The 22,808-nt window shown below is 60.8% G+C and overlaps 1 protein-coding gene across 1 annotated transcript; it reads right to left on the reverse strand.

Moving 5' to 3' along the window:
- Positions 1-20,952, reverse strand: NR5A1 (nuclear receptor subfamily 5 group A member 1). Its single transcript, XM_017809934.1, has 7 exons — positions 20,736-20,952; positions 18,631-18,749; positions 18,047-18,188; positions 13,655-14,295; positions 6,573-6,692; positions 5,833-5,980; positions 1-1,844 (listed from the first exon to the last, which is right to left on the reverse strand). The coding sequence occupies exons 2-7, from the start codon at positions 18,730-18,732 to the stop codon at positions 1,597-1,599; spliced, it is 1,401 nt and encodes a 466-aa protein (XP_017665423.1). The 5' UTR covers positions 18,733-18,749; positions 20,736-20,952; the 3' UTR covers positions 1-1,596.
- Between the last annotated feature and the right edge of the window lie 1,856 nt (positions 20,953-22,808).

The following is a 22,808-nucleotide window of genomic DNA, read 5'->3' on the forward strand; positions in this document are numbered from 1 at the left end:
ATGAACTGCAAAATTTATTACAGTGGTTTGCTCCTGACAAGGAAGTTGGTAACCTCCTGCCTGGGAAGGAAGGGGGAGTAGTGGGGAAGGGGAGGGAAGAGAGGGAGAAAAGGATGTGAGAGACAGAGAGAGACACTTAAGGACACTTTTCATTTTCTGAAAATAAAACATCTTTACCTCCCAAACCATTTTCTCCAGTTCTTTAAGTTCACAAAAAGAAGAAGGTGAAACCAAACCACAGACTTCAGGAGGAAAATGCACAAAGGTGTTAAAGCAGAGACAAACATACTCTTCTGCATCTAACAAGCTTCACAAACCACGCGGCTCCGGGCGCAGCCTCTGTGGCTCCTCAAGGCACCGGCTCTGCAGAGCCACGGCGGGCGACGGCCCCTGGGACAGGGAGACCCCCCGCCCTGGGGAGCAAACCTGGCCAGCCCCTGCCATGCGGGAGGAGCCCGCGGAGCCAGGGTCGGGCCGGGGCAGGGGCTGCCTGGTGGGGCAGAGGAGAGGAGAGAAGAGGAGAGCATGGCTGAGATGGAGAGAAAGAAGCAGTCAGAGTCCAGCATGTCCCAATTCGGGGGGCTGCAGCCCCCAGTGCTCCCAGTCCTGTCCCATGATGGGAGAGGAACAGAGAGCTCTTTGCCTGTGGCTTCGCCACAGCATTTGCTGTCCCCTGGGGACACAGCAGACCACAGGAGGGGGTGTGGGGGCCCAACACGAAGTGCAGGAAAATCCTTATTCCTCCCTGCCCATGTACTTGGGCCAGTAAATGCAGGGAGGGGGCTGCAGAGCTCGCCAAGCTTCCCCAGGCTCCTGGGCACGTGCCTGCACCTCCCTCCTGCCCGGCTGCTCTGCCACCGTCAGCTGGGGCAGGACAGAGCTGTGCTGCCCATGAGCTGTGGGCTCCGGGCACTGCGGCTGCCACAACTGCTGCCTCCAGCACCAGCAGGCACTGGGAAAACGAACCTTAGCTGAGGACTCAGCGCTGCCCACCCCTGCCTGCCCTCACTTTGCCAGGGCAGTGGTGGGACACAGCATGTGCACCTTGGGGTCACAGGACTGAATAGGGCCAACCCCTCCAGCCCAGCCCCAGCGCTCTGTGTGGCTCCTCCGTGTGCTCCCCCAGTGCCTGGAGACGCCCCAACCACCACAAAACCACAGCCTGGAGAGGGTTCACCTCACCTCTCCCCTGCCCTGTGCACGACGGGCCCTGAGACATGGGGCAGGGCTGGGAAGGTGAAGAAACAGCTGGTAGGGATAGTAGGAGAGGAGCAGAAATAGGAGAAAAGCCAGGACAGGCTTTACCCTTCCTTGGTGCTGGTGAGCCAGGTCTGTAAGTGGCAGGCTCAGGCACCAGGCGTGCAGTGGAGCTGGGGCAGCGCGGCCAACGGGGCAGCTCAGCAGCCGAGCCCACGGCCCTGCAGCCTCAACCATCCTTGCTGTGTGTTAAACCACCTGGGACGTTTCCAATAGCAGAGGTTAAATAGCATCACTGAGGAAGGCAGGGTGGAAGGCAGCCAGCCCCGGGCACCAGTCCTGCCCCTGCTGCGCCAGCAGCGGCACTGGGGCTGCGCCGGGTCGTGCTGGAAGCCACGCTTAAGTCCGCTTGGCATGGAGCATCTCGATGAGGAGGTTGTTGCAGGGCACCTCCCCACTCAGGTGCTTGTGGTACAGGTACTCCTCTGCCTGCATGCTCAGCGCCCGGACCTCTGCCAGCCACAGCAGCAGCTGGCGGAACTTGTCCGTGGAGTGGGGGTAGTGGCACACCGTGTACTCCAGCAGCGCCGCGTTGGCCTTCTCCTGGGCATCCTTAGCCAGCGTGTGGTTCTCCAGGTACTTCACATCTGCAAGGAGGAGGAGGAGGATGAAATGGTGCCAAGCTCATGTGTCTGCCCCACCCACGCCGTGCTGTGCTGGGGTGAGCCAGGAGGGACCCATGCTCCTGGGTCAATGCTTCTCATGCAGGAAAACAGTGCAGGAGGAGTCTCGTGCCCCATCCCTGTCCCACCGTGGACTCCCTGTCCCTGCTCTGCCTCCGAAGTCTCCCCTGATGCTGAAGACAGATTCCAAACCCCCTGGCAGCAGGACTGGTGTCCCCCTACCCTCGCTGCCCGGGAAGAGGCAAAGCCAGAAGGTGCTGCCAGCTGTGTTCGCACACTGGGAGCCGCTGCCATCAGCTCCCTTTAATTCCTGAAGGTCAAGGAAGCGGCTGAATTAATTCCCCGATAAACCTGGTCTTTCCAATGTGGCAACCAGGCTCACCAGCCTAGAAACCCTAATCCTCCACGCCTCGCCAGGGCTGAAGCAGCTTCCCATAATCCCACTGCCAGCTCTGCTGCCAGCAGGGTGGGAAGCAGTGCAGCAGGCAGTGGCACCAAGGTGCAGGCAGGGTCTGGCAGCAAGAGGCTGCTGCAGACCTGAAGGCAGAGCTGCAGGAGCTGGGGCAGGCACAGCCCCAGGGAAGGAGTGGTCTCCTGTGACTGCGGGGACAACCTGTGCTTGTGGGTTGGGAGTTCTCCAGGATTTAGGATGGCCTGAACTGGGGTTTGCTCTCCAAGGGTGCTGCCTCAGCACTCAGGTTGCCGGGAGTGCTCCACGGTGAAGTGTTGACTTCCAACCAGCACACATGTTCCACTGGCCCTGCACAAGGATTTTGGTGGCTTTGGGGAACCTACAGCTGTACACCACAAAGTACCAGACCTGTCCGACAGCGACCTTGCTGCCAACCCTGGCCCCGAGCCCAGCTGGGGCAAGAAGATTTAGTGGATTTGCTGTGCAGCACGAGGAGCCCGGCAGTGCTGCCTTGGTCACAGCCCCATGGCCCACAGCCGCTGATGCACGGCCACATTCAGGGAAACAGGGCATCATGGGCATGGGTTCTGGCCAAGGCAGCTGAGAGTTTGGGGGTTATTTCTGGTTTTCATCCCAAAAAGGTGGGGAGCCAAACGTGGCTGTAACCCAGAGGGCTGAGCAACATGTGGGAGGGCAGACTGCAGTGCTGGTGATGGAGCTGCCTGAGCAGGAGGGAGCAGACGGGACCCCCGCACCACTGGGTGGGAGGGGTCTCTGGCCCCCCCCACTACCTGGCCCTGCAGGGCTCCCTCGAAGGGACCACGGCACCCGAGGCTGCTGCAGCCCAGCAGAGCCAGGAGCCCCCAAGGGGCAGGGGCTGGGGAGCAGAGGTGCAGCTGGGGGGAGTGCAGAGCCCCCAGGGAGCAGAGGCAGAGCCAGGGGGGCTGTGAGCCCCTAGAGAGCCCGGGAGCCCCCAGGGAGCCCCAGGCTCTGGCCATGTCCACGGCCAGGACAGGCACTGTGGGTGCAGGCACAAAGGGCACAGGTTGTGCCAGGATGCACTTTATCAGATCACCCTTCCCTTTTCACTGGGCGGCACATTTGCTCCTATTGTCTCCTCCTATCCGGGTTCTTGTTACGAAATCTCTTTATCTGCATAAGGTTATTGTGCATGTCATTAAAAAAAAAAAGAAGTTATATTGATAAATGTCAAATCTATCCCCTGAGTTGGCTCAACAATAGCTAGTTCTACTCGATGAACTCACCTGGTTCTCTGAAAGACCCTATTCACTGTTTAATTGAATATTTGAATAATCTTTTCATTCCTGCAAGGAATAAAGAATGTTGTCCAAATAACATTGACTCACTTCATTTAGAGACACTGCAGCAGTTGCAAAGACTGTCCTGTGACAAAGCCTCCCATCACACATACAGATATGCCTGGGATTATTTCTATGCCCTCAAGTGTTCTTCCTATTCACAGCTCCTTTTGTTTGGGAGAAGCTGCTGATAAATTGCAAACGCTTAAGGGAATGTGGGCTATAAAAGCCTCTCTTCCTCCCCTCCCCAAGAGTAGCTGCTTCATGAATGTAAGTCATGAAATCGAATGATAGGTCAATCCATTAAGGCTCTATTAAGCCCTTCTGTAGAACAAAGCTAACCTGTGCCGTCCTCATAAATATTGCTATTTTGAGAAGCCCTAATTTTAATTAAATCTCTTTACCTGCTCAGGAGAGAAATCTATTTAGAACTCAAATGGCAGCTCTTGTGAGCAGGGCTTGGCTTTGACTGCGCTGTGGCAGAGTGGTAAATGTGGAAATTCTCTTGTTAAAGGCAATTACATCCTGCACATAATACACAGTCCCGTCCTCTACAGCTGAGCCTGCGAAGGGCAAATTACTCCAAGTGAGCTCTGCAATATGGAGAGAAAAAGTTGCATTTGGGGCAAAATGATGTATGGGAAAACACAGCTATTGGATTCCACGCCCTCCCTGAAAGCCACTGCTCCAGGGAAGCCATCGGGGTGGACACTGTTCCTGCTTGCTGTGCCATGCCAAGGGGGCGAGAGGGGATACAAGGCAGCACGGTGGGGACACAGCTCTGCTGGTGCTGAACCTTCAGGGCAGTGACTGAAGAAGGTCCTGGCTCGGGGTACAAGCCTCCCCAGCTCCTTTATTTCCCAGCCCGGGCACTGTTTGTCCCCCACCTTATCACTGTTCGAGCAGTGAATTATCGCATCTTGTTTCTCTGGATTTCAAAACAGCTCCAGAGGAAAGGAAAGCTGAGGGAGGAGATGCCGCAGGTGCAGAACGGGATGGCAGCATGGCTCCCGCCCCTGGTCCCTAGATAGGACCTCATGGATGGAGAAGTGCAAGCACAGACTAAGGCACTGGGGCAGGGATGGGCTGGGATAGGAACAAGAACAGAGATGGAAAACAGGTCTGCCACAAGCTGGGCATCACCATCCCGGCACCAGCACTCAGACGCTGCAGGGACCCCAGCTTCCCTGGGGAAATGCCAGTTCCTGTCCCGTCCGGTGGGTGCAGGTATCAGCCACTGAGCAGGTGTGGGAAGGGAGGCAGCTGCAGTGGCAGGGCCGTGAGCCAGGAGTGCGGCAGCCACAGGAGCCCCTCACGGGCCTCATGCCGGGACAGGAGATCTGCCACCGAGGGGAAGGTGCTAGCACCTGTAATGATGGCAGCTGGGCACCCTTGGGGTCCCTGTGGGGCTCAGCACCACCCACAGCTGCACTGCCCTGCCAAAGGCTGAGATCCCTCCCATGGGACTACCCTGGGCACCCCTGCCTCGGGAAGAAGCCTGCAGGGAATGGAGGCACATCCCTGGCTGCAGTGTATGTAGAGATGCTCCCTGCAGGGTGGGCAGGATGGCCAGGGTGGGAGGGGGGTGGGAGTGGGGCCAGAGTGTGGCAGGAGCAGCATTGGAGCAGGGCAGGATCAGAGCTGAGCCGCTTTGTCACCCCAGGGAGGTTTCAGGCTCTGCCAACAGCGCCTGCAGCTCGGTGTTATTTAGTCTGGGTGAGGTGGGAGTGTGTGAACCCACCGCCTGGGCCCGGCCACAGGCTCCAGGCTGAGCCTAATCAGGAGCACACGAGCCCCGTCCCAGTGCGGCGCTTGGGCCCTGTGACGCAAATCCCGGGAGATACGGCGGGCCCGGCCCGCTGCCGCCGCTGTCAACACAACTGTTTTGCCACAGCCATATCAGCGGTTGTGTCCCTGCCTGGCCTGATGGGCAAGTGACCAAAACAGGCCCCACTTGGCCAACAGGATGGCAGTGTCCTCTGCAGCTGGAGCAGAGCCCAGCCCGTGGCAGGAGACATTTCGGATCCCTGGTGAGGGGGAAAAACAGGTCCCAGCCGTGGCTCCTGGTGCCTCATTAAAAGCCCCTTCATCACACAGCCAGACCCTGGGCTGTGCGTGCTCCCTCCTGCTCTGCTCCCATCCCCCAGGACCCTGCCCCCAGCATGGCCATCCCCCCTGAGGGTGGCTGCCCCTCGTCCCAGTGCCCCGCAGCAGTGCTCACCAAGGCTGAAGAGGATGAGGAACTTGAGGCAGACGAATTCATGCCGGTCCACCTGGAGAGAGTGCAAGTGCAGGACGAGCTCCTGCGCCCGCAGCACCAGCGTGTTGAGGATGGAGCCGGCCTGGGCTGCGATGGTTGACATGTCCACCTGCGGGGATCGGGACGGTGTCAGCTTTGGCAGCCCCAGCCCCCCATAACCTGCTGCAGGAAACCCCACACAGAGCAAGAGCTGGGAACCAACTGGGAACTGGCCCTGAGTGCCCACTGAGAATGAGAGGTGTCAAAGAAAAGGCCAGTGGGTGAAACGGGAACCTCATTTCAAACAGGAGGGCCCTTCATGGGGTGCTGACATTGTAGGCACCCCATCTCCAAAAGCCACCCCTAGGGAAGGAAGGGGCCCCTCTTCACATCCTACCTCTGAGAGTACGGGTGGGGCTGGTGATCTTCCCATACAGGTGATCTTCCCATACAAAATATTTTTTTCCAGAACCGGGAGCTGTGTGGTGGGATGGGATGGGGTGGGATGGGATGGGATGGGATGGGGTGGAGTGGGGTGGGATAGGGTGGGACAGGACGGGATGGGATGGGACCTTCTGCACAAGCAGACCCATAGCGTAGCAAACCAACCCATGTGCCCTATGCCTGGTTGGCCACACTGGGCCAGAAGTGAGAAAAAAGTCGCCCCGTGCCCGCAGCCAGTCCCCACCCCTGCAGAGCACAGTCCCTGGGCCATTGCTCACCTCCTGGCCGGTGACCAGCAGCACACTGTGCTCCTTGCCGTGCTGCAGCTGCCGGTAGACATGGTCAAACACCAGCAGCTCACTCCAGCAGTTCTGCAGCAGCTTCATCTGGTCACCCACCTGAAAGGGAGCGGGAGCAGAATGGCTGAGACCCACCACACTGCACTGCACAGCACCCACCCTGCACCTGGCACACATTCCATGGCAGGGGGGCCCCTTGATGAGCAGGGAGAGCTGGAGCTGCATCCCAGAAAGGGGGACCCTGAGCTGGAGGGGAGGAGAGGGGCAGGTGGCTGTGCAGAGCTGGCTTCAAAGCAGCTCAGTGTGTTTCAGTGGCACTTGCTGGCTCTTATCAGCACTGGTTTTCCCCCACCAGGCACAACCTCCCCGAATTGCACACAAATTTTAACAAAATGACTGCAGGAGGGATGTGCAGCGGCTGCACAAAGGGCCTGTGTGTCCAGGCAGTCCCTCTGGATACTTTTAAACGAAAGCAGACAGTGCCCATGCTCGCCTCCCCGCGGGGATGGCGGCTCTGGGGGGGCAGCAGTGCCGTGGGGGAGCGGGGGCATCGCTGTGCCCTGCAGCTGCCAGCCCAGCCCCTGCCCACGCACCAACACGCGTGGTCACGTGCACACTGACACTCGTGCTGTGCGTACCTGCAGGCACAGGCCCAAAGGAACACCTGAGGCTGCCCCTGCGAGGAGCTCGAGCCAGGACACAAGCAGTAAGGGTCCCCAGAGGTCCTGCAGGGTACCAGGGACTGCAGGCAGCACCACTGACTGGCAGGACAAGCTGCCAGAGCCAACGGTTGCATTTGGCAGAACTAAGAGCTCTGCCAGGGCCCTGTACCCAGAGTTGTGTCAGAACATGGGGCACACTCCTGTCCCAGTACGGGGAGCTCAGCTGCCTTCCCACCACCCTGCTGAAAACCACCGTGAGTCACCAGCTTCATCCCCTCAGCACTGCTCTTCTCCAGGCCCCAACTCCTTTCCACAGGGAACTGAACTCCTGTCCTGCCTGGACCCCCCCTCTCCTGCAGGGCTGGTGTAGGGAAAGGGCTGGGATTAAGGTACTACCTCCCTGCGGAGCAAATCCAGTGCCAGCAGCTGAGCTCTGCAGGGCCATTGTGCTCCCCCTTTAATAGAGGGAAGACAGATGCAGCATCACAGGGCTGGATAATGCCCTCGTTTTGCTGAAGAGGCTGCAATAAACCGGCACTGGGAGATTGCAAAAGGAATAGAAGCCAGATGAGAAAGAGCTTTATGGTCTCAGAGCCTCAGAGCCGGCGCTCCCCGCGAGCCGCCGGGATTTGTCTCTCAAGTGCAGTGGGTGGTCAGAGCGGGTCCTGCGGCAGCACTGGGAGGGAATGGGGTGGGAAGGCAGCGAGGTGGGGCTGCAGCACCCACTCCTGCCCAGCACTGCAGGGAGGGCAGGGGGCACAGGGGGCTGCTGCCCCATCGCCCAGGCCAGCCAAGGAGCCGTGGTCTGTGGCCCAGCAGCTCAGGCTGTGAGGCTCCTGTTCAGCAGCTGAACAAAGGCCTGGGGAAAAGCTCATTCTGCACCAAAACAGAACAGAGATTTTCTGCATCCGTGGTGACCTCTGCCCCAAGGCTCGTGGCCCTGGCAGGGCGCTGGGGTCCTGGTGCACAGCTCCCTGCCAGCCCAGCTGCACGCTCCCGCACTGTGCCGAGCGCCTCCGCTCCGGCTGAGCCGGGGCGTTGTTTTGGAAGCTCCTTCCTGTGCCTCATTCCTGAGCGAGATGAGCTCCAGAAGGGACAGACAGAAGGTTTCGCCTCGAGAAAAGTTCTAAAAAATTTAGCTTTTCCAAAAGAAAGCACTTTGACAATTTTGAAATCTTTTCTTCCTTCAAAAATTGCTGATCGGCTCCTGCCAAACTCTGCAGGGGGGTTCTGCTCCCTCCCTGCAGCCCCTCAGCAGCACATGTCACCCTGTGTGGCTGCTGCATGGCTGCTCCCTTGCCAGCACACCCCTCTGTGCCGCGGTGCTCCCTGGGAGCGTCGCAGTGCACCAGAGCCACACGGCCATGGCGTGGGGGGTGAGGTGGGTGGGGGCACGACAGGGTGGGCTGGGGGCTCAGTGTGCCAGTCAGGGCTGGGGGCCATAGAGAGGTCCCCAGCACCAAGCTGGGGGTCCCTGTGCCCCAGGCTGGGTGGCAGCGGGCAGGGCCCACGGCCCCGCTCTGGCACTGTGGCTCTGCTGCAGGGGGCTCTGGCTGGGGGTCACCTGGCTGTCCCCCGCCCTGGCCTGGCCTCCCGGAGCAGAGGGCTGCTAATGGAGGGGCACTCAGAGGCAATCAATCCTCGCGGGGAGGCGGCAGCACACACACACTCCCCGTTAAAAGTTAAGCAAAGGATCTTCCTCTTTTAATGTCAAGGCTTTTCCACGGAGTGCTTTATCAAGGGCCTAATGCAAGCTGTCTTTGAGAGGCAATTTTTACCTTTTTTTTAAATCAAGCATTTATAACCCATTCACAAAACACGCAGCAAACGCACCCCCCACCTCATGCTGAGAGAGCAATCCCCTGTCACCAGGAATTCTGATGGGCTGTGACCTACAGAAAATGCAATTCCCTGTGGGAAAGGGTCTAGGATGGCGCCAGAGGGGAGGGAGGGTGTGCAGAGTCAGGGGTGATGCTGCCCAGGCAAGGTCTGCAGGATCTGCATGTGGGTGTAGTTTTAAACTCCTACAACCCTCCTTGTAGGTTCACAGGTGTGAGGTGAGGAAGCCCCTGGGAGTGTTGGGGCTCCCAAAACGTTCCCAGGCCATGTGGGGACAGTGCAGCCCCACTGTGCTCACTGCTCCCTGCACAGCTGGCTCAGGGCATCCCCCACTTTGGGTGCCACTGCTGCCCTCCAGCATCTCTGTTAGGAAGCAGAGTGACCACCAGCAGTTCTGCTTTGACAGGAAGCCCTGAGCGGGTCCCAGGACATCGATCCCCAGACACGGGCACGAGGAGTGCTCGGATGCCCCCGACCTGCCTCCTGCCCACAGATGCTCTCCAGGCCTCCACCCAGATCTCAGGTGCAGGATTTGTCCCACAACCCTCACACAGGTCCAGGACACACATCAGTGCCCCGAGCCCCAGCAATTACTGGGTGTGAGCAGGACCCAACACCTCAGCTACCGAGAAGTGCGAAAGTGGATTAATGTCCACCAGCCACCTGCAATGGAAACCTCACACAAGCCCAAGGTGTTAATGGTGAATGCATGTCCCCATCCCTCTGCCCAGATACCACCACGATGGGCATCTTAAAGCAAAAACCATCAAAACCAGTGCAGCAAGACCAGAATCTCGTCTCCCTGCTGGCTTCCATGCTGCTGTGGCCCAGGCTGCACGAGCACCATGGCTCTGCAGGCAGGGCTGTGCTGGCCAGGACACCGCAGGAAGGGGAAGCATCACTTTTCCCCCAGTGCATGGGATGCTAAACATTGCTGCAGCATCCATGACCAGAAGGAGATTTTAAATCTGCCAAAAACGGTCTGGCCATTGGCCAGGAGATGGGGTCAAGATGACCCACACATGCTAAAGGCAGAGAAGCAACTGACTGCAAATAGGCTTCATCGTGGCTCTGAGATCTCTGACGAGGACGGAGGGAGAGCAGCCCAGCAGACAGACCCAGTGACAGCAGGGACCCCTTGGTCCGTGGGAACGGTGCTGCCCTCAGCATCCCCTCATCACTGGTGCTTGCCTGTGGGTGGGAGGGCAGTTTGCCCCAGCCCCGTGGCACGGAGGGGCTGAGGAGGGGGTCAGCATCATCCCACCACCCTGTGGCTGTGCCGTGCCCCTCTAGCAGCACAGGGACCCTCTGTACACCCAGCCCAGCCTGGCCTTCGGGCTGAAACCGTGGCAATTTGTTTAACATTCCTGGCTGCTCATCCCAATCTAAAGGTCACTGCAACCCTGTGTGCACAATATTGATATGTAGGTATGGCAGTGACACCTATATAAACCAGGCTGTGCAAGACATGTGCATAAACCACTCCAAAACCAGACACAGTGTGAGTGTACAAGAGCACATATATGTGCGTGCACATCTCTCTGTCTGTCTCTCTCCACATATATATACAAAAAAATTACATCTGAAAGGACAAAGTTGCCTGAGACTCACGACCCAACAAAATATATTTCACCCCCGGCCCATATTTTTCTTCCTGAAGAGATGCTGCAAATCTTCCCTCAGTCCTGACACATCTCATCTAGACTCAGTTAAAGTTCGTATTTATGGGCGTCAGCGCTGACCTCTTCCACCTCCGCCCGCGCGGCCTCGCGCCGCGGCTGCCTGGCCGGCCCTCGATAAACAAGCGGGCCCCCAAATCCCCCTCTGCCGCACAGCGTTATTAGTCTTGCCTCCGAAGGCCAGCGCAGTCCGTAATTCTCCTCCTGGTGACACGAGATGAGCGCCGCGACATCAGTCTCCCGGCGGATTGGCATGGGGACCCTCGTTTGTCAGTGGCAGACTGACAGAATTACTGGCCCTTAAATGAAACGATATATCTGGGAAGTTAAATCTGTTTTCAATCTGACTGCCCCGCGCCTGCGGGCGGACGTGGCGTGTGAGCCGATGTCAAGAGGCCATTTAGCCCATGGCCCCCCTCCTCCCCCGGGTGCAGCGGCGGAGCCAAGGGGCCTCTCCCCAACATCTCCCAACCCAGCCACCCCGTCAGGAGGAGAGGGCAAAGCACACAGTCTGCCCTTCACCAGACTGCTGGGCCAGGAATGAGAATGGGAACAAGACTGGCCAGCTCCAGGGAAACCTGCTCCCACTCTCCTTGGGCAGGGACCAAAGGCTTATCCTGGCCAGGCATGAGCCAGCAGGTCCCCATATCCCTGAGAGTTTTCTCCTTCCTCTCCAGGCCCCCTCAGAGGCCCTGGATTGAAGCCAGCTATCTATCTGCAGACAGTCCTGTGGAAGCACATGAGTGCTGGGAGGGTTCAGGCAGGGCATGGCATGATGGGGTCATCAGCCTGCACCCCCCTTCTCACCTGCCTGCATGCCCTCGGTGTGTGATGTGAGCCCTGCACGATGTCTGGAGCAATATCCCAGCACAGTGCCCTACCAGCCTGGATCCCTGCACTGGCCTCGGCCAACAGCCCATCCCTGCTGGGGTTGGGCACCCTCACTTTCACACAGACCTTCCCAGGGGATGGAGAGGGCTGCTGGCATCCCTGCTCCAAGGAGCCCCGAGCTTCCAGCAGGGACTGCCTGCAGCAGTGGCCATCGATCTCAGAGATTGCCATGTCCCTCCGTGCTGGCTTTAGGGCACAGCCATAAACCCTGCACTGGCAGGAGTTCGTTTACTGCCCCAGCAGCCGTTTGCCAGTGTACGTGCAGGAGCAGGAGCAGGGACTCGAGATCTCAAACCTACTGCTTCCCACCGGCTGCTCTCTCCAGGGAGAAGCCACCACCCTGCACCAGGGAGTTTGCACCGTGCTGGGGGGGCAGAGGGAAGCCCCAGCACCATCCTGGGGGGCCTGGGCACCTCCACTCTGTGCTGGGGTTTGGACCTGCCCCGTTGTGCCGCAGAGTCAGCGCAGGGAAGGGAGCCAAGGACGGTGACACCGCGTTCCCCCGCTGGAGCCAGAGTGGGATGAGGTGTCCTGGAGTCCCTGGCCCTGCGAAGTGCTGGGAATGCACTCCACAATCACCATGTGGATGAAGGCAAAATGCACGAGCCCCTGAGATGGCAGAGACGGATGCGGATCCCAGCTGAGCTCCCATCCCTGAGCACCGAACCCCATGTCCTGGGCATGGCAGGGGACATGACCCGCTCCTGGCAGGACACAGCTGCCCCTGCCCAGGTGAGACCTCTGGCACTGCCATCCCCCCCAGAGCCCAACGGTGGGAGGAGCACCCACCAACAAGGATTCACACAGAAACAGCCTATTTTGGTGGCACAATCAGGCTAACAATGGAGTTACAAGGCTACACAGCAATACAGCCGGGAACTGAATTTACACTGTTTACAATATCTCCTGGAAAACAACAACCACCCTGTTCCCAAAATCCAGGCTGGACACTGATATGATTGAAACAAGCCTGACCCACCCCCACAATGCCGTTTCCTGACACTGTTCTGGCAGCTGGGGACTATTTTGAGCTGTGAGGCTTGGCCACACTCAGCCCCGTGGCGCCCATGGCACCATGGCACAGAGAAGAGCCTGGTCCTGTCCCACAGCACCATCCCCGCAGCCCCACAGGAAGGTGATTTTGGCCAGAGTCAGGCAGCAGAGCCTCACGCTGAAAGCACTAGAAGGCACCCATGTCTCTCAGATGCCTCGGGACGTGGCTCTCTGGGTTTTGGCCACGACACAAATTTTCTTTCCCATTTTTGCACCAGTTTGGGAACTTGGGTCAGTGCAGGGCATGAATGGAAAATGTCTGAAAGCCTGGCAAGGTGTGCAGGATGGCAGAGGCTGCCCCAGCCCTGCTAGGCTGGGTCCAGTAAATTTTCAGGGGCATTTGCTAAGTGGGTGTCCCAGTAGGATGGGGCTCAGCTGCACGTCCCCCAGCCGGGCACACTCGTGGGCTGCCGGCAGCAGACGCGGTTCCCGAGTGGGCTCCGTGGTGTCCCCGCCCCAGCCAGCCCTGCCCCGGCTGCCTGAAGCTAATAGGACCCACCTGACCACATCGATTTTCCTCCTAAAGGCAGAGGAGAGAATTGTCTCAACTATAATTCCTCAACGTTACATTTTTCAATTATATCTTGAGCTTGACACCGCAGTCACTCTGCCGGCGATTGCCTCCACACCTGCCCCTGCCGTGATGAATCTGAAATCATTAGCCCCACGCGACAGTGGGAATCGCTCCGGCACCGCAGCTGGGCCCCGGTGCCTCCAGCCCTGACGTGCAGGGAGCTGGGAGTGGGACGGGGATGTGCCATCAGATCTGCTGTGACAGCACCAGGCTTGTGCCCACGGGTGTCACCCTGCCCTCGCAGCATATCCGCCTCAGTCCTGCCCACAGCAGCACCCCATCCTCACGGCATGGCAGCCTCAGTCCTGCCTGCCCCCCATTGCCCTCCCAGAGCAGCATCCCTCCCCGCTACCGGGCTCCTACCTCCAGCTCCTTGAAGAAGATGCAGCTCCGTGCCCACTCCACGATGGAGAAGAGGGTCTGGTCGGCCATCTTGCACATGAGGCCGAAGGTGCTGAGCTTCTCGTGCCTGCCCTTGCCCTGCTCTTGCTGCAGGCAGGCCAGTATCCGTGCCTTCACCTGGGCCTCGTCAGGCTCCAGCTGCAGCAGCTTCAGGATGACCTCGGGGATGTCGGGGGGAGAGCTGCTGGGGTAGGTCTCTGGGTACACGTAGGCGGGCACGGACTCGTGCACGTTTGTGTAGTGGTCGGGGTACTCAGACTTGATGGTGCGGTTGGGGAAGGAGGGGTAGTGGTATCCGGGGAGCGGCGCGTGGCCGGGCACAGTCACTCCCAGGGAGGGCGTCCCGTAGGGGCTGCGCTCGTAGTCGACGGGCGTCAGGGCAGCGGGGTTGGGCGGCAGCGTCTTGGACATGGCATGGATGCTGTGGATGGTGGAGGACAGGCTGTAGTCGCTCTGCACCGGGGACATGATCTGAGGCACCGTCTCCAGCTTGAAGCCATTGGCACGGATCAGAGCTTTCTTCTGCTGCTTTAAGGCACGGTCCCGCTTGTACATGGGGCCAAACTTGTTCCTCCCTCCGCGCATCCGGTCTGCACGGACAGCTGGGGACAGAGAGAGGGCAGAGGCTGCAGAGAACCCTCACAGAGGAAGACCAGGTCTTCCACACGGCACAGAGAAAAAGGGGGGGTGGGGACACACATGGCTTGATGGTGAAAAGGGTTTGTGGGGCACCAGGAAGACCTTCCCACAAAGTGGACAGCAGGTTGTGCCACTCAGCCCAGCTGATGTCACTCTCAGAGCCTCTGGGAATTGCAGAAAAGGAAGAGACATTTGGCTTTAACTATAAAACAAGGTGGGGGATAAAGCGGATTCCATCCCCCATGAACTGAGAGGAGAGCCCTTGAAGCCTGAACAGACGAGGGGGTTTGACGTCCACTTTCGTTTTAACAACCCCTGACGCTGGACCAGCCCTGAGATTTCTTTGTTTCTGCAGAGCCTGGGACCCCACAGCCCCCTCAGGACCCTGGTTCCCTGCATCCAGGCTGCATGTGCTGCTTTTCTGCAAATCTCTCCCTCTTTCTCGAACAGCACAGCCGGCAGGTCCCAGTGGGTGCACTTCACCCCGGCCTCGGGCAGGAGGCTGCCAGCCCTGCGGGTACAGCCTCGCCGAGGGGCTGTGCTGGAGCATCCCGCTGGCACAGTCACTCTGAGGACCCATCGCAGTGTCCCGGCTGCAGCAAAGCAGATGTTCCCCTTGAACACCGAAAGAAACCTACGAATATGTCAACAATCAAGGGAGCAGGTGCTTCTCTGCAGCAGGAGCCTGTCCCTCTGCACTGCCTTGCTGTGCTCCCAGGGGCTGCTGCCCTGACGTACCCCTTGGAAGAGCCTCAGGTCGCTGGAAGCCGGGAGCTGGGAGCTGGACGGCAGCGCAGAGGGACAGAGGAGTGAGCCAGCGAGAGCAGCTTGCAGGCTGAGCATCAAAGGCAAAATACCCTCCGCTAGTTCGTGTTCCTGCTGACAGCCAGCGGGTCTCGCTTTGTGTCTCAGCTGTTACCTCTGCCTCTCTTTCGCCTACTTATCCTGGGGCGCGCAGCCAGCCCCCCCGGAGAGCCCGAGCACCTCCCCAGTGCTCCCCAGGCAGGCTGGAAGGGCGGTCGGGAGCAGCAGCATTTCCAGGATGAGCAGGAATGTGCTCCCAGGAGAGCCGCCCTGGCTTCCTCCCTCATTCTTTATTCATGAAAACAGCATCTCGCTGGGAGCGAGCAGCCAGCGGCAGCCTCTGCAGCAAGGGGTGCTCTGGCCCCCGCCCCTGAGAGCCTCCCCCCACACCTCTGGGCAGCAGAGAGCTGCCCCGGGCAGTTCCTCACTTGGGGGCACGAGGGAGGTGCCACAGCCAGCACTGTGCATACCCAAGCCGGGGTGTCCCATGGGCAGGCACGGCTGGGAGCCCGAGCTGGCACAGGCAGGCCTGGCAGCCCCAGCCACACATCCCAGAGCCAAAGCACACCGAAAGCCCAAATCTCACACCCACTCAAAGTGATGTGTTTCCACCACTGCTTGAGGTCGGGCCCAGCAATGCCCAGGAATTGCATTCCAAAGGGACTCCCATGGCCCTGGGCAAGAGTGCACAGGCAGAGACCCCCCTGGTGCTGCCTGCACCCCCCACACAGCACGAGGTGCTCACAGTCCAGTCTCACAAACCCTCTGCAGGCAACCGCATACACCTCCTCCCCTCTCCCAGCAAGAACACAAAGGGAGAAGAGGCCTTTTAATTCCCTTCTGCTCTGCTTTTCCTGCCATTTGTGCCACGCTTGGGATCAAGAACAACTTGCCATTTGCTGTGTCCCAGTTGGCAGCTAGGAAGGAAACGATGTGCCCCGACCTCCAGGGCAAGAGGGCCCAAGTGGAGCCACCCAGGAAGAGTCTTCACCCCCAGCACCCCCCAAAACCCTCTCCAGGTGACCCCCAAGCCACACACCCACATGGCAGCAGGAGGGGTCTTCAGCACCCTGCAGGCCCCACTTCCCACTGCCGCTGCCTCGCCTGCCCTCACCCCCATGCAGCCCTCAGCTAGGGCAGGCTGCTGGCCATGCTCTGCCTCCCCTTGCCCAGGCAGGGGCATGGAGGGTGCCCAGGCTGGTGCCCGGGGGCTGAGCAGGGCTGTGGGCAGCCTTGGGCCAGGGCTGTGCTGCTCCCGGGCTGGGCTTCCCTATGGCCTCCCTTCAGGCACTTTGAGGGGGGCCTATGTCAACACTGCCCCCAAAATCGATCTCCTCGGGCTTGCTCTTGTTCTGTGGAGCTGGAGGCTCACCTCCAATGCATCACCTAGTATTTTGCCTTGCCCCAAAATACTAGGAGCTGAGGAGAAGTGATCTCTGTTTTTTACCACAAAAGAGATGGCTCCATAGAAATATCACCCTCCGCTGGGTGATCCCCCTGACTGCCCAGCTCAGCTAAGGGACCAACAGCAAGAAAAGAAACAAATAAAGGCTGTTTGAGACAGCCCTGGGACCAAAGGACCTCCACAGTGAGCAAGACAAAAACTGCTGGAAAGGGATAAAAAGCCATGCCTGTCTCCCTCGGGCACTCCAAGCGCTGCCCCTGCCCACTGTCCCAGGGCCCCCAGCCCCTGCTCAGCACCCAAATCCCCCTGAGACATCGACCAAAGCTGCCAGAGCATGCACGGAGTGATTTAGGTCACCAGTAACTCCAGCCCGGGGAGGAGAGTGAAACTGGGATCTGTTTTGGAAGCCAGCCCACGCCGGGAGTTTGCTGGGGCTGATTTTGCAGCTCTATGTTGTGTCTTACTCCTGTGCCGCTGCTCGCAGGCTCCCATCTCGCTCCCGGAGCGAGCGGCCGCCCGGCGAGAACACGGAGGACTTTCCGATAAACCGCGCTGTGCCCCGCGCAGGGGGCCCGGCCAGCGAGAGACTGAGCCCGGGCAGCGAGGGGCTGAGCCCGGCCAGCGAGAGACTGAGCCCGGGCAGCGAGGGGCTGAGCCCGGCCAGCGAGGGGCTGAGCCCGGCCAGCGAGGGGCTCAGTTCGGTTCCCCCCCGCTGCAAAACACAAACGATTTCAGGGGCGAAGATGTGGGGGGGCGGCTGACTCTGGGGTGGGGGGGCTCCTTCTGCCTCTGCGTTTGCTCTGCCATCCCGTGCGAACGACCTGTCCCCCAAATATATTTCGTTGCCGCTTGCTGAGCATTGCAGAAGCCGCAACACGCGACTCGTGGCTGTCGGGGCCCGACTCTGATGCCGGGATCGACTGCGCCGACAGGAGAGAGGTGGCGGCTGTGGGGCTGGAATTGCCCCCTCGAGGGTCAGAAATCCGTTATATTAAATGTCACCGAGAGGAAAAATATAATTCGTGGTGGGTCTGCGGCAGTTTTATTGCGAGCCCTATCATTTTTAACGTTTTCCTTAAGTCTCGGCTTCTGGAATTATGTGCTTAAGGAAAACAATAATTTATTTGCTATTTCTCAAGCTTCCTGCCAGCAAAAAAAAAAAATCCTGGAAAGTTGAAGCCGTAGCAGCCAGAACCCCGGGGAAAAAAAACCCAAACAAAACGAAACAAGGAAAAGCAGGAGGCGACGCGAAAAAACGAATTTTTTCTTAACTTCGAAAGGAAAAACGGAATCGAAGCGGCGACGGGAATGACCGGCCCGGGGAGGCGGCGGCGGCAGCGGGGACAGCGCGACCAGTCCCGGGAACCGCACAGTCCCTCACAGCCCCTCACAGCCCCTCGCAGTCCTCACACAGTCCCGGACAGTCCCCGACAGTCCCGCACAGTCCCCGCACAGCTCCTGGCCCCGCCGCCGCCCCCCGCCCCGCCGTGCCCGCCCGTCCCTACCTTCCAGGCGCATCCCCACGGTGAGGCACTTCTGGAAGCGGCAGTAGGGGCAGCGCTTGCGCTGGGTCTTGTCGATCTTGCAGCTCTGGCTCTCGGTGCAGGTGTAGTGCTTGTTGTTCTGCACCGTGCGCTTGAAGAAGCCCTGCGGCGGCGGACGGCGGCGTTGCGGGAGGCACCGGCACCGGCATCCCGGCGTCCCGGCGTCAGCGCCCCGTTCCCTCCACCCGCCTCCGACGGAGGGTCCCGCCGCCCCCGCCGCTGTCGGGGCTCCCGTCGCTGCTCCTCTCCCGCCGCCGGGCGCGAATCCGCCGCTAACGAAAACGGGCGAGAGCAGCCCCGCGGCCGGTCCCGCTGCCCCGGCCCCTGCAGAGCCACATCCCCGCTCCCTACAGAGCCCCTGCCCCCTTTCCCCCGCGCGGCGCTTCCCGCACAGCCCCGGCCCCGCTTCCCCGGCCCCGCATTCTCGGCCCCGCACAGCCCCAGCTCCGCACAGCCCCAGCCGCGTTTCCCTGGCCCCGCACAGCCCCGGCCCCGCACAGCCCCGGCCCCACAGCCCCGGCCCCGCACGCCCCGGCCGATCCTACCTTGCAGCTCTCGCAGGTGAGCAGCCCGTAGTGGTACCCGGAGACCTTGTCCCCGCAGACCGGACAGAGCTCGTCCAGGTCCTCATCATAGGAATAGTCCATCCCCTCCAGCGGCCCTGCTGCGGGACGAGCCGCGGTCAGAGGGACGGGACGGGACGGGGAAGGGGACGGGCGGCGGCCCCAGCCCCGGCTCTGGGTGAGGAGCAGGAGCGGGCGCAGCGGAGACCGAGCTGCAGGTGCGGGAGCCGGAGCTCTTTATAGCGCCTGGAAGAGCATCTCCATGTTGGTGCGGGCTCACGGCCAGCCCCCCGGGGCTGGGGAACCTCCTCTGGGAGAGCGGGCGGCTCGCGGCGGCGGGGACGGGGCGGGGGCGGAGGGACCCGCCGGCCCGGGGACCGGGGACGCGGCGGCCGGCCTGGGGAGCAGCTCGGCCAGGCCTCGGCAGCACCGGGGATCCCCCCAGGGACGGGCAGGGGCCACCGCTCTGCGAGAAGGGGCACAAGACCCTCCGTGCTCCCCTGCATCATCTGTGGGGAACAACAAGCCCCCCAGCCTCCCCGGGTATTCGGCCTGAGAGTGGCACAGTCCACTGGGAACCAGGAGTCCTGGGGCTGGAGCACAATTAACCGTGTCTGAGCATGAGCCTGCTCTGCTCGGTGCACATCCCTGGACCCCTGGCTTTGTCAGAACTCCCCGTTACCCTACACCAGCCGGCCCTGCCAGCCCAGGGAGAGCTGCATGGGGAGCACCAGGATGTGCAGCAGCTCCTGACACCTCCTCTGGGGCCACTACTAAGGAGATGACAGTTCGGACCTAGCACCAGCCACCTCACCTGGAGCACCCACTGCTAACAGCGTCCTGGTCTGCCTGTCAGACAGCAGGGATCAATTCAATGCTTAGGGATTCTTAATGAAATGTTCCATGACGGCTGCAGAGCAGCACAGGAGCACCCTGGCTATGGGCATGTCCTGTTTATCAGGACGCTCCCAGGCCACACGCCACAGCCCAGGCACTTCCCCATAGGGAGCTCGAGGCATGGAGCTGAGCCCTTCCCACAGGAGCCTGCTGCCAGCACAGCCCTTGGGCAGTGGCACAGGAGGGCACGAGGCTGTGGGTGTCTGGAGCTCTGGACAACCGAGGGCTGTGCTGCCGGCAGTGCCCTGCAAAGGGGAGCCATGGCTCATGGCCCCACATGGCTGATCCCGCACAGCTGATCCCGCACGGCTCGTCCTGCAGGACTCATCCCACTCATCTCATCCTGCCTGGCTCATCCCTCCCGCTTGCCCCACACATCAGCTGCTGCCCGCGGGTGCGGCGTGTAGGAAGCAGCACTGGCAGGGAGAGCGGCAAACAGGAAACGGGCTCGGCGCAGCATCGCTCCAGAGCCCTCAGGACTGGAGCCTGGGCTAAGAATAGGAGCAGAGCAGCCCACGGTGCGGGTCGGCAGCCATACGGCTGGGAATGAGCACTGCCACCACCAGCAGAGCCCCTTGGCCACGGCCCCCACACTCACCATGAGCTCCCAGGGGAGCTGCTGGGCAGCCATGGAGCAGGGCCTGCCATCTGGGAAGACAAACCCAGGAGGGGCTGTGGGTTGGGAGAAGAACTGAGCAAACACTGCAAGGAACAAAAGCAAAAGCAACTCGGAGCTGAAGGCTCTGATCCCTACCAGTGTGGGCTGGAGGGGGATGTGGGCTCAGCCAGCATTGAGAGTCGAGGGGTCCCGGACACCTCCCACGCTTGCTCCAGGGTGTGGGGGCTGCCTGTGCTCCCATGGGCAACACCCAATCCTTGGGTGACCAGAGCCCCCGGCTGCCCTCCCCTCAGCAGCCGGATCTGTCATTTCTGGGCAGCAGTGTGGCTGAGGGGCCAAGGCGATGGTGAGGCCTCGCCCTGTTGCCCGTGGCCTGCAGAGCCGCCGTCCCCACACCCACTGGCGGGGAAGGGGCGGGAAGCGGAGGCCCACACTCGGCTCTCGCTTCCTCACCAAGCCCTACTGTGTCCCCAGCTCTGGCCTTGGCTGCCACCGTGCCAGGGAATGGCGGCAGTGGCTGGGAGAAGGGCGGGATGGGCGACCGTGGTTCCCCCCACGGACTCGTACTCACCGTGAGGCGGCTGCACGGCTGCTGCGTGTGGGGCCGGCGGGCGGGAGAGCCTCGCTCGGCCACCGGCCAGGAGCTGCGACCCGAGGAGCCTCCTTGGGGTGTGGGCACTGCTGCCCTGTCCGCGGCAGGCTGGGGGATTTATGGGACCTGTGTCCGCCGGGAAGGTGTCGGGGCTCTGGCTGTGCACACACCGCCCCGAGCAGGACACCGGCCAATCTCCTCCCCATGGGGGCCAGGCTCAGACGGGATGGACCCACTTTGGTGCCTTATTGGCTTCTGTGGCCACGTGACCGTGCTGAAAAACATCATAATTAAGCTACAGAACGCTGCCCATAAACTAGCATTAGAAAGTGACAGCGAAGATAAGTGGGACCCCCACAGCAGATAACACGCCCCGGGAGGGAGACCCTGCAGGGAGCAGGGGGCACCGGCGGGCGGCAGGGAGTGCACCAGGACCCACAGACACCCTAATTTACAGCCCAGAGTGGGAGGGAGGGGGACGAGGGCATGGGGCAAGACACCTCTGGGAGGAACGTGAGCCCACTTCACCCACCCGGGACTGAGACACAGCCCGGCCTCCTGGCCAAGGGAGGTCTCCTCTGCAGGGGAGGGTGGGAGGAGGCTCCTCCACACTCAGGGCCCCACTCCTGGGTCCCTGGGGCTCACTGCGCCCATGGCCAGCGACTCTGCTTGTGCCAGAACAGCACTGGCAGAAAGGCAGCGTCCCTGGGCCAAGGCAGCCAAGCTCTGGCTGTGTTTGCCATATCCGATTCCCCATGTTCCTTCACTGGGCATGGTCCTACCCATGGGCACTGTGCCAGCTACAGGGCCTGGGTCCCAACCACCCCATGAAACATGGGAATGGCAATGCTGGGGCAGGAGGCTGCATAAGAGACCCCCCTATCCCAGCAGAGCAGGGATCCGCCCCCACAGCCGGCCCTGCGCTCCAGCCATCCATCACCACCGTGTCTTCCCACACGTTTGTGCAGTGTCCTCTCCCTGCTTTGTCCCAGTGACGACAGCCCCAGGAAGGAGTGGCTGCCGCGGCCTAGAGCCCCACACCAGCACAGCGAGGGCTGTGCCACGACTCTGCTCTGGCCAGGTGGCTGCTGGCAACCTGGGCGGCACAGCAGGGCCCACAGTCCTGGGCTCAGGGGTCAGCGAAAGGCTGGTCCCCTCCCTCTATCAGCGCAGCCCTGACGTGGAGCGGCAGTGACGTGCCCTGCAGTGTACCCACGTCGAGTCGGGGAGCAGAGAGCCCCTGGTGCCGCGGGGAGAGGAGCAGGAGCATGGGCTGCGCAGCCCTGCTTGTTTTTTCCTTGCATTGCAGCTGAAGAGAGGAGAAAAACTAATGAAAACAGAGCTCTGGAAGAAGCGCCAGGCCCGGAGCGGCTTCCGCCCTGATCCCCAGCAATTATCAGCCACATGCCAGATGTTCCGACGCGATGCCAATGTCAGAGAAAATAAATCTGTGGCAGGTTCAAGGTCCCTGCCGGGCCGGCACGCAGCGGCTCACGGCTCAGCGGCCTGCGAGGCGGGACGGGGCTGTGGGGCGGCCGCAGCCGCTTCCTCCTGCCAGGCATTGTTCCCCCGGGAAGCCCCGGCCTCACACCGGCCACTTGCTATTTTTGCAGCAAGGTGCTTTCGGGGGTAAATACGTCCCTGCCGGCCTTGGGCACTTTCCTCTGCACTGGCCCTGGCCAAGGCTGTGGCCCAGCTCCTGCAGTATGGCCACGGTCAGGGCCAGCACATGGGCCGCTGGTGGCAGGAGGGTGGGTCTAGAAGGCTGAGTTGCAGCGGCCACACAGGCACCGGGTAGAGCCGCCTCCGGGCAGCCTCAGGGGTCCCTGGGGACAGGGAGGAGGTGCAGATGGGTGACATTTTAGGGGTCATAGCACCCAGGAGGGACGGACGAGGTGGCTTGTGGCTTCCAGCTACACGGGACATGTTGGGGAGGGGAAGTTCAGGGCTGGGGATAGGCCCCAAAGTTGCTGCCCTGTCACAGCGTTGTCACATCTAAGGGAGCAGCACAGTCTCTGTCTTGTGCCACCGACAGGCCCAAGCACCGGCACA

Source organism: Lepidothrix coronata, unplaced genomic scaffold (assembly GCF_001604755.1).
Source record: "Lepidothrix coronata isolate B3197 unplaced genomic scaffold, Lepidothrix_coronata-1.0 Scaffold28, whole genome shotgun sequence".
NCBI lineage: Eukaryota > Metazoa > Chordata > Aves > Passeriformes > Pipridae > Lepidothrix > Lepidothrix coronata.

Bases quoted from the DNA above. Each gene is read 5' to 3' on its own strand.
- NR5A1 (XM_017809934.1), bottom strand. From the start codon at position 18,732: ATGGACTATTCCTATGATGAGGACCTGGACGAGCTCTGTCCGGTCTGC. The intron at 18,189-18,630 runs GTAGGATCGGCC...CCGCCGCCGCAG, and splicing joins TCACCTGCGAGAGCTGCAAG to GGCTTCTTCAAGCGCACGGT. The intron at 1,845-5,832 runs GTGAGCACTGCT...TCCTCCTTGCAG, and splicing joins CCTCATCCTCTTCAGCCTTG to ATGTGAAGTACCTGGAGAAC.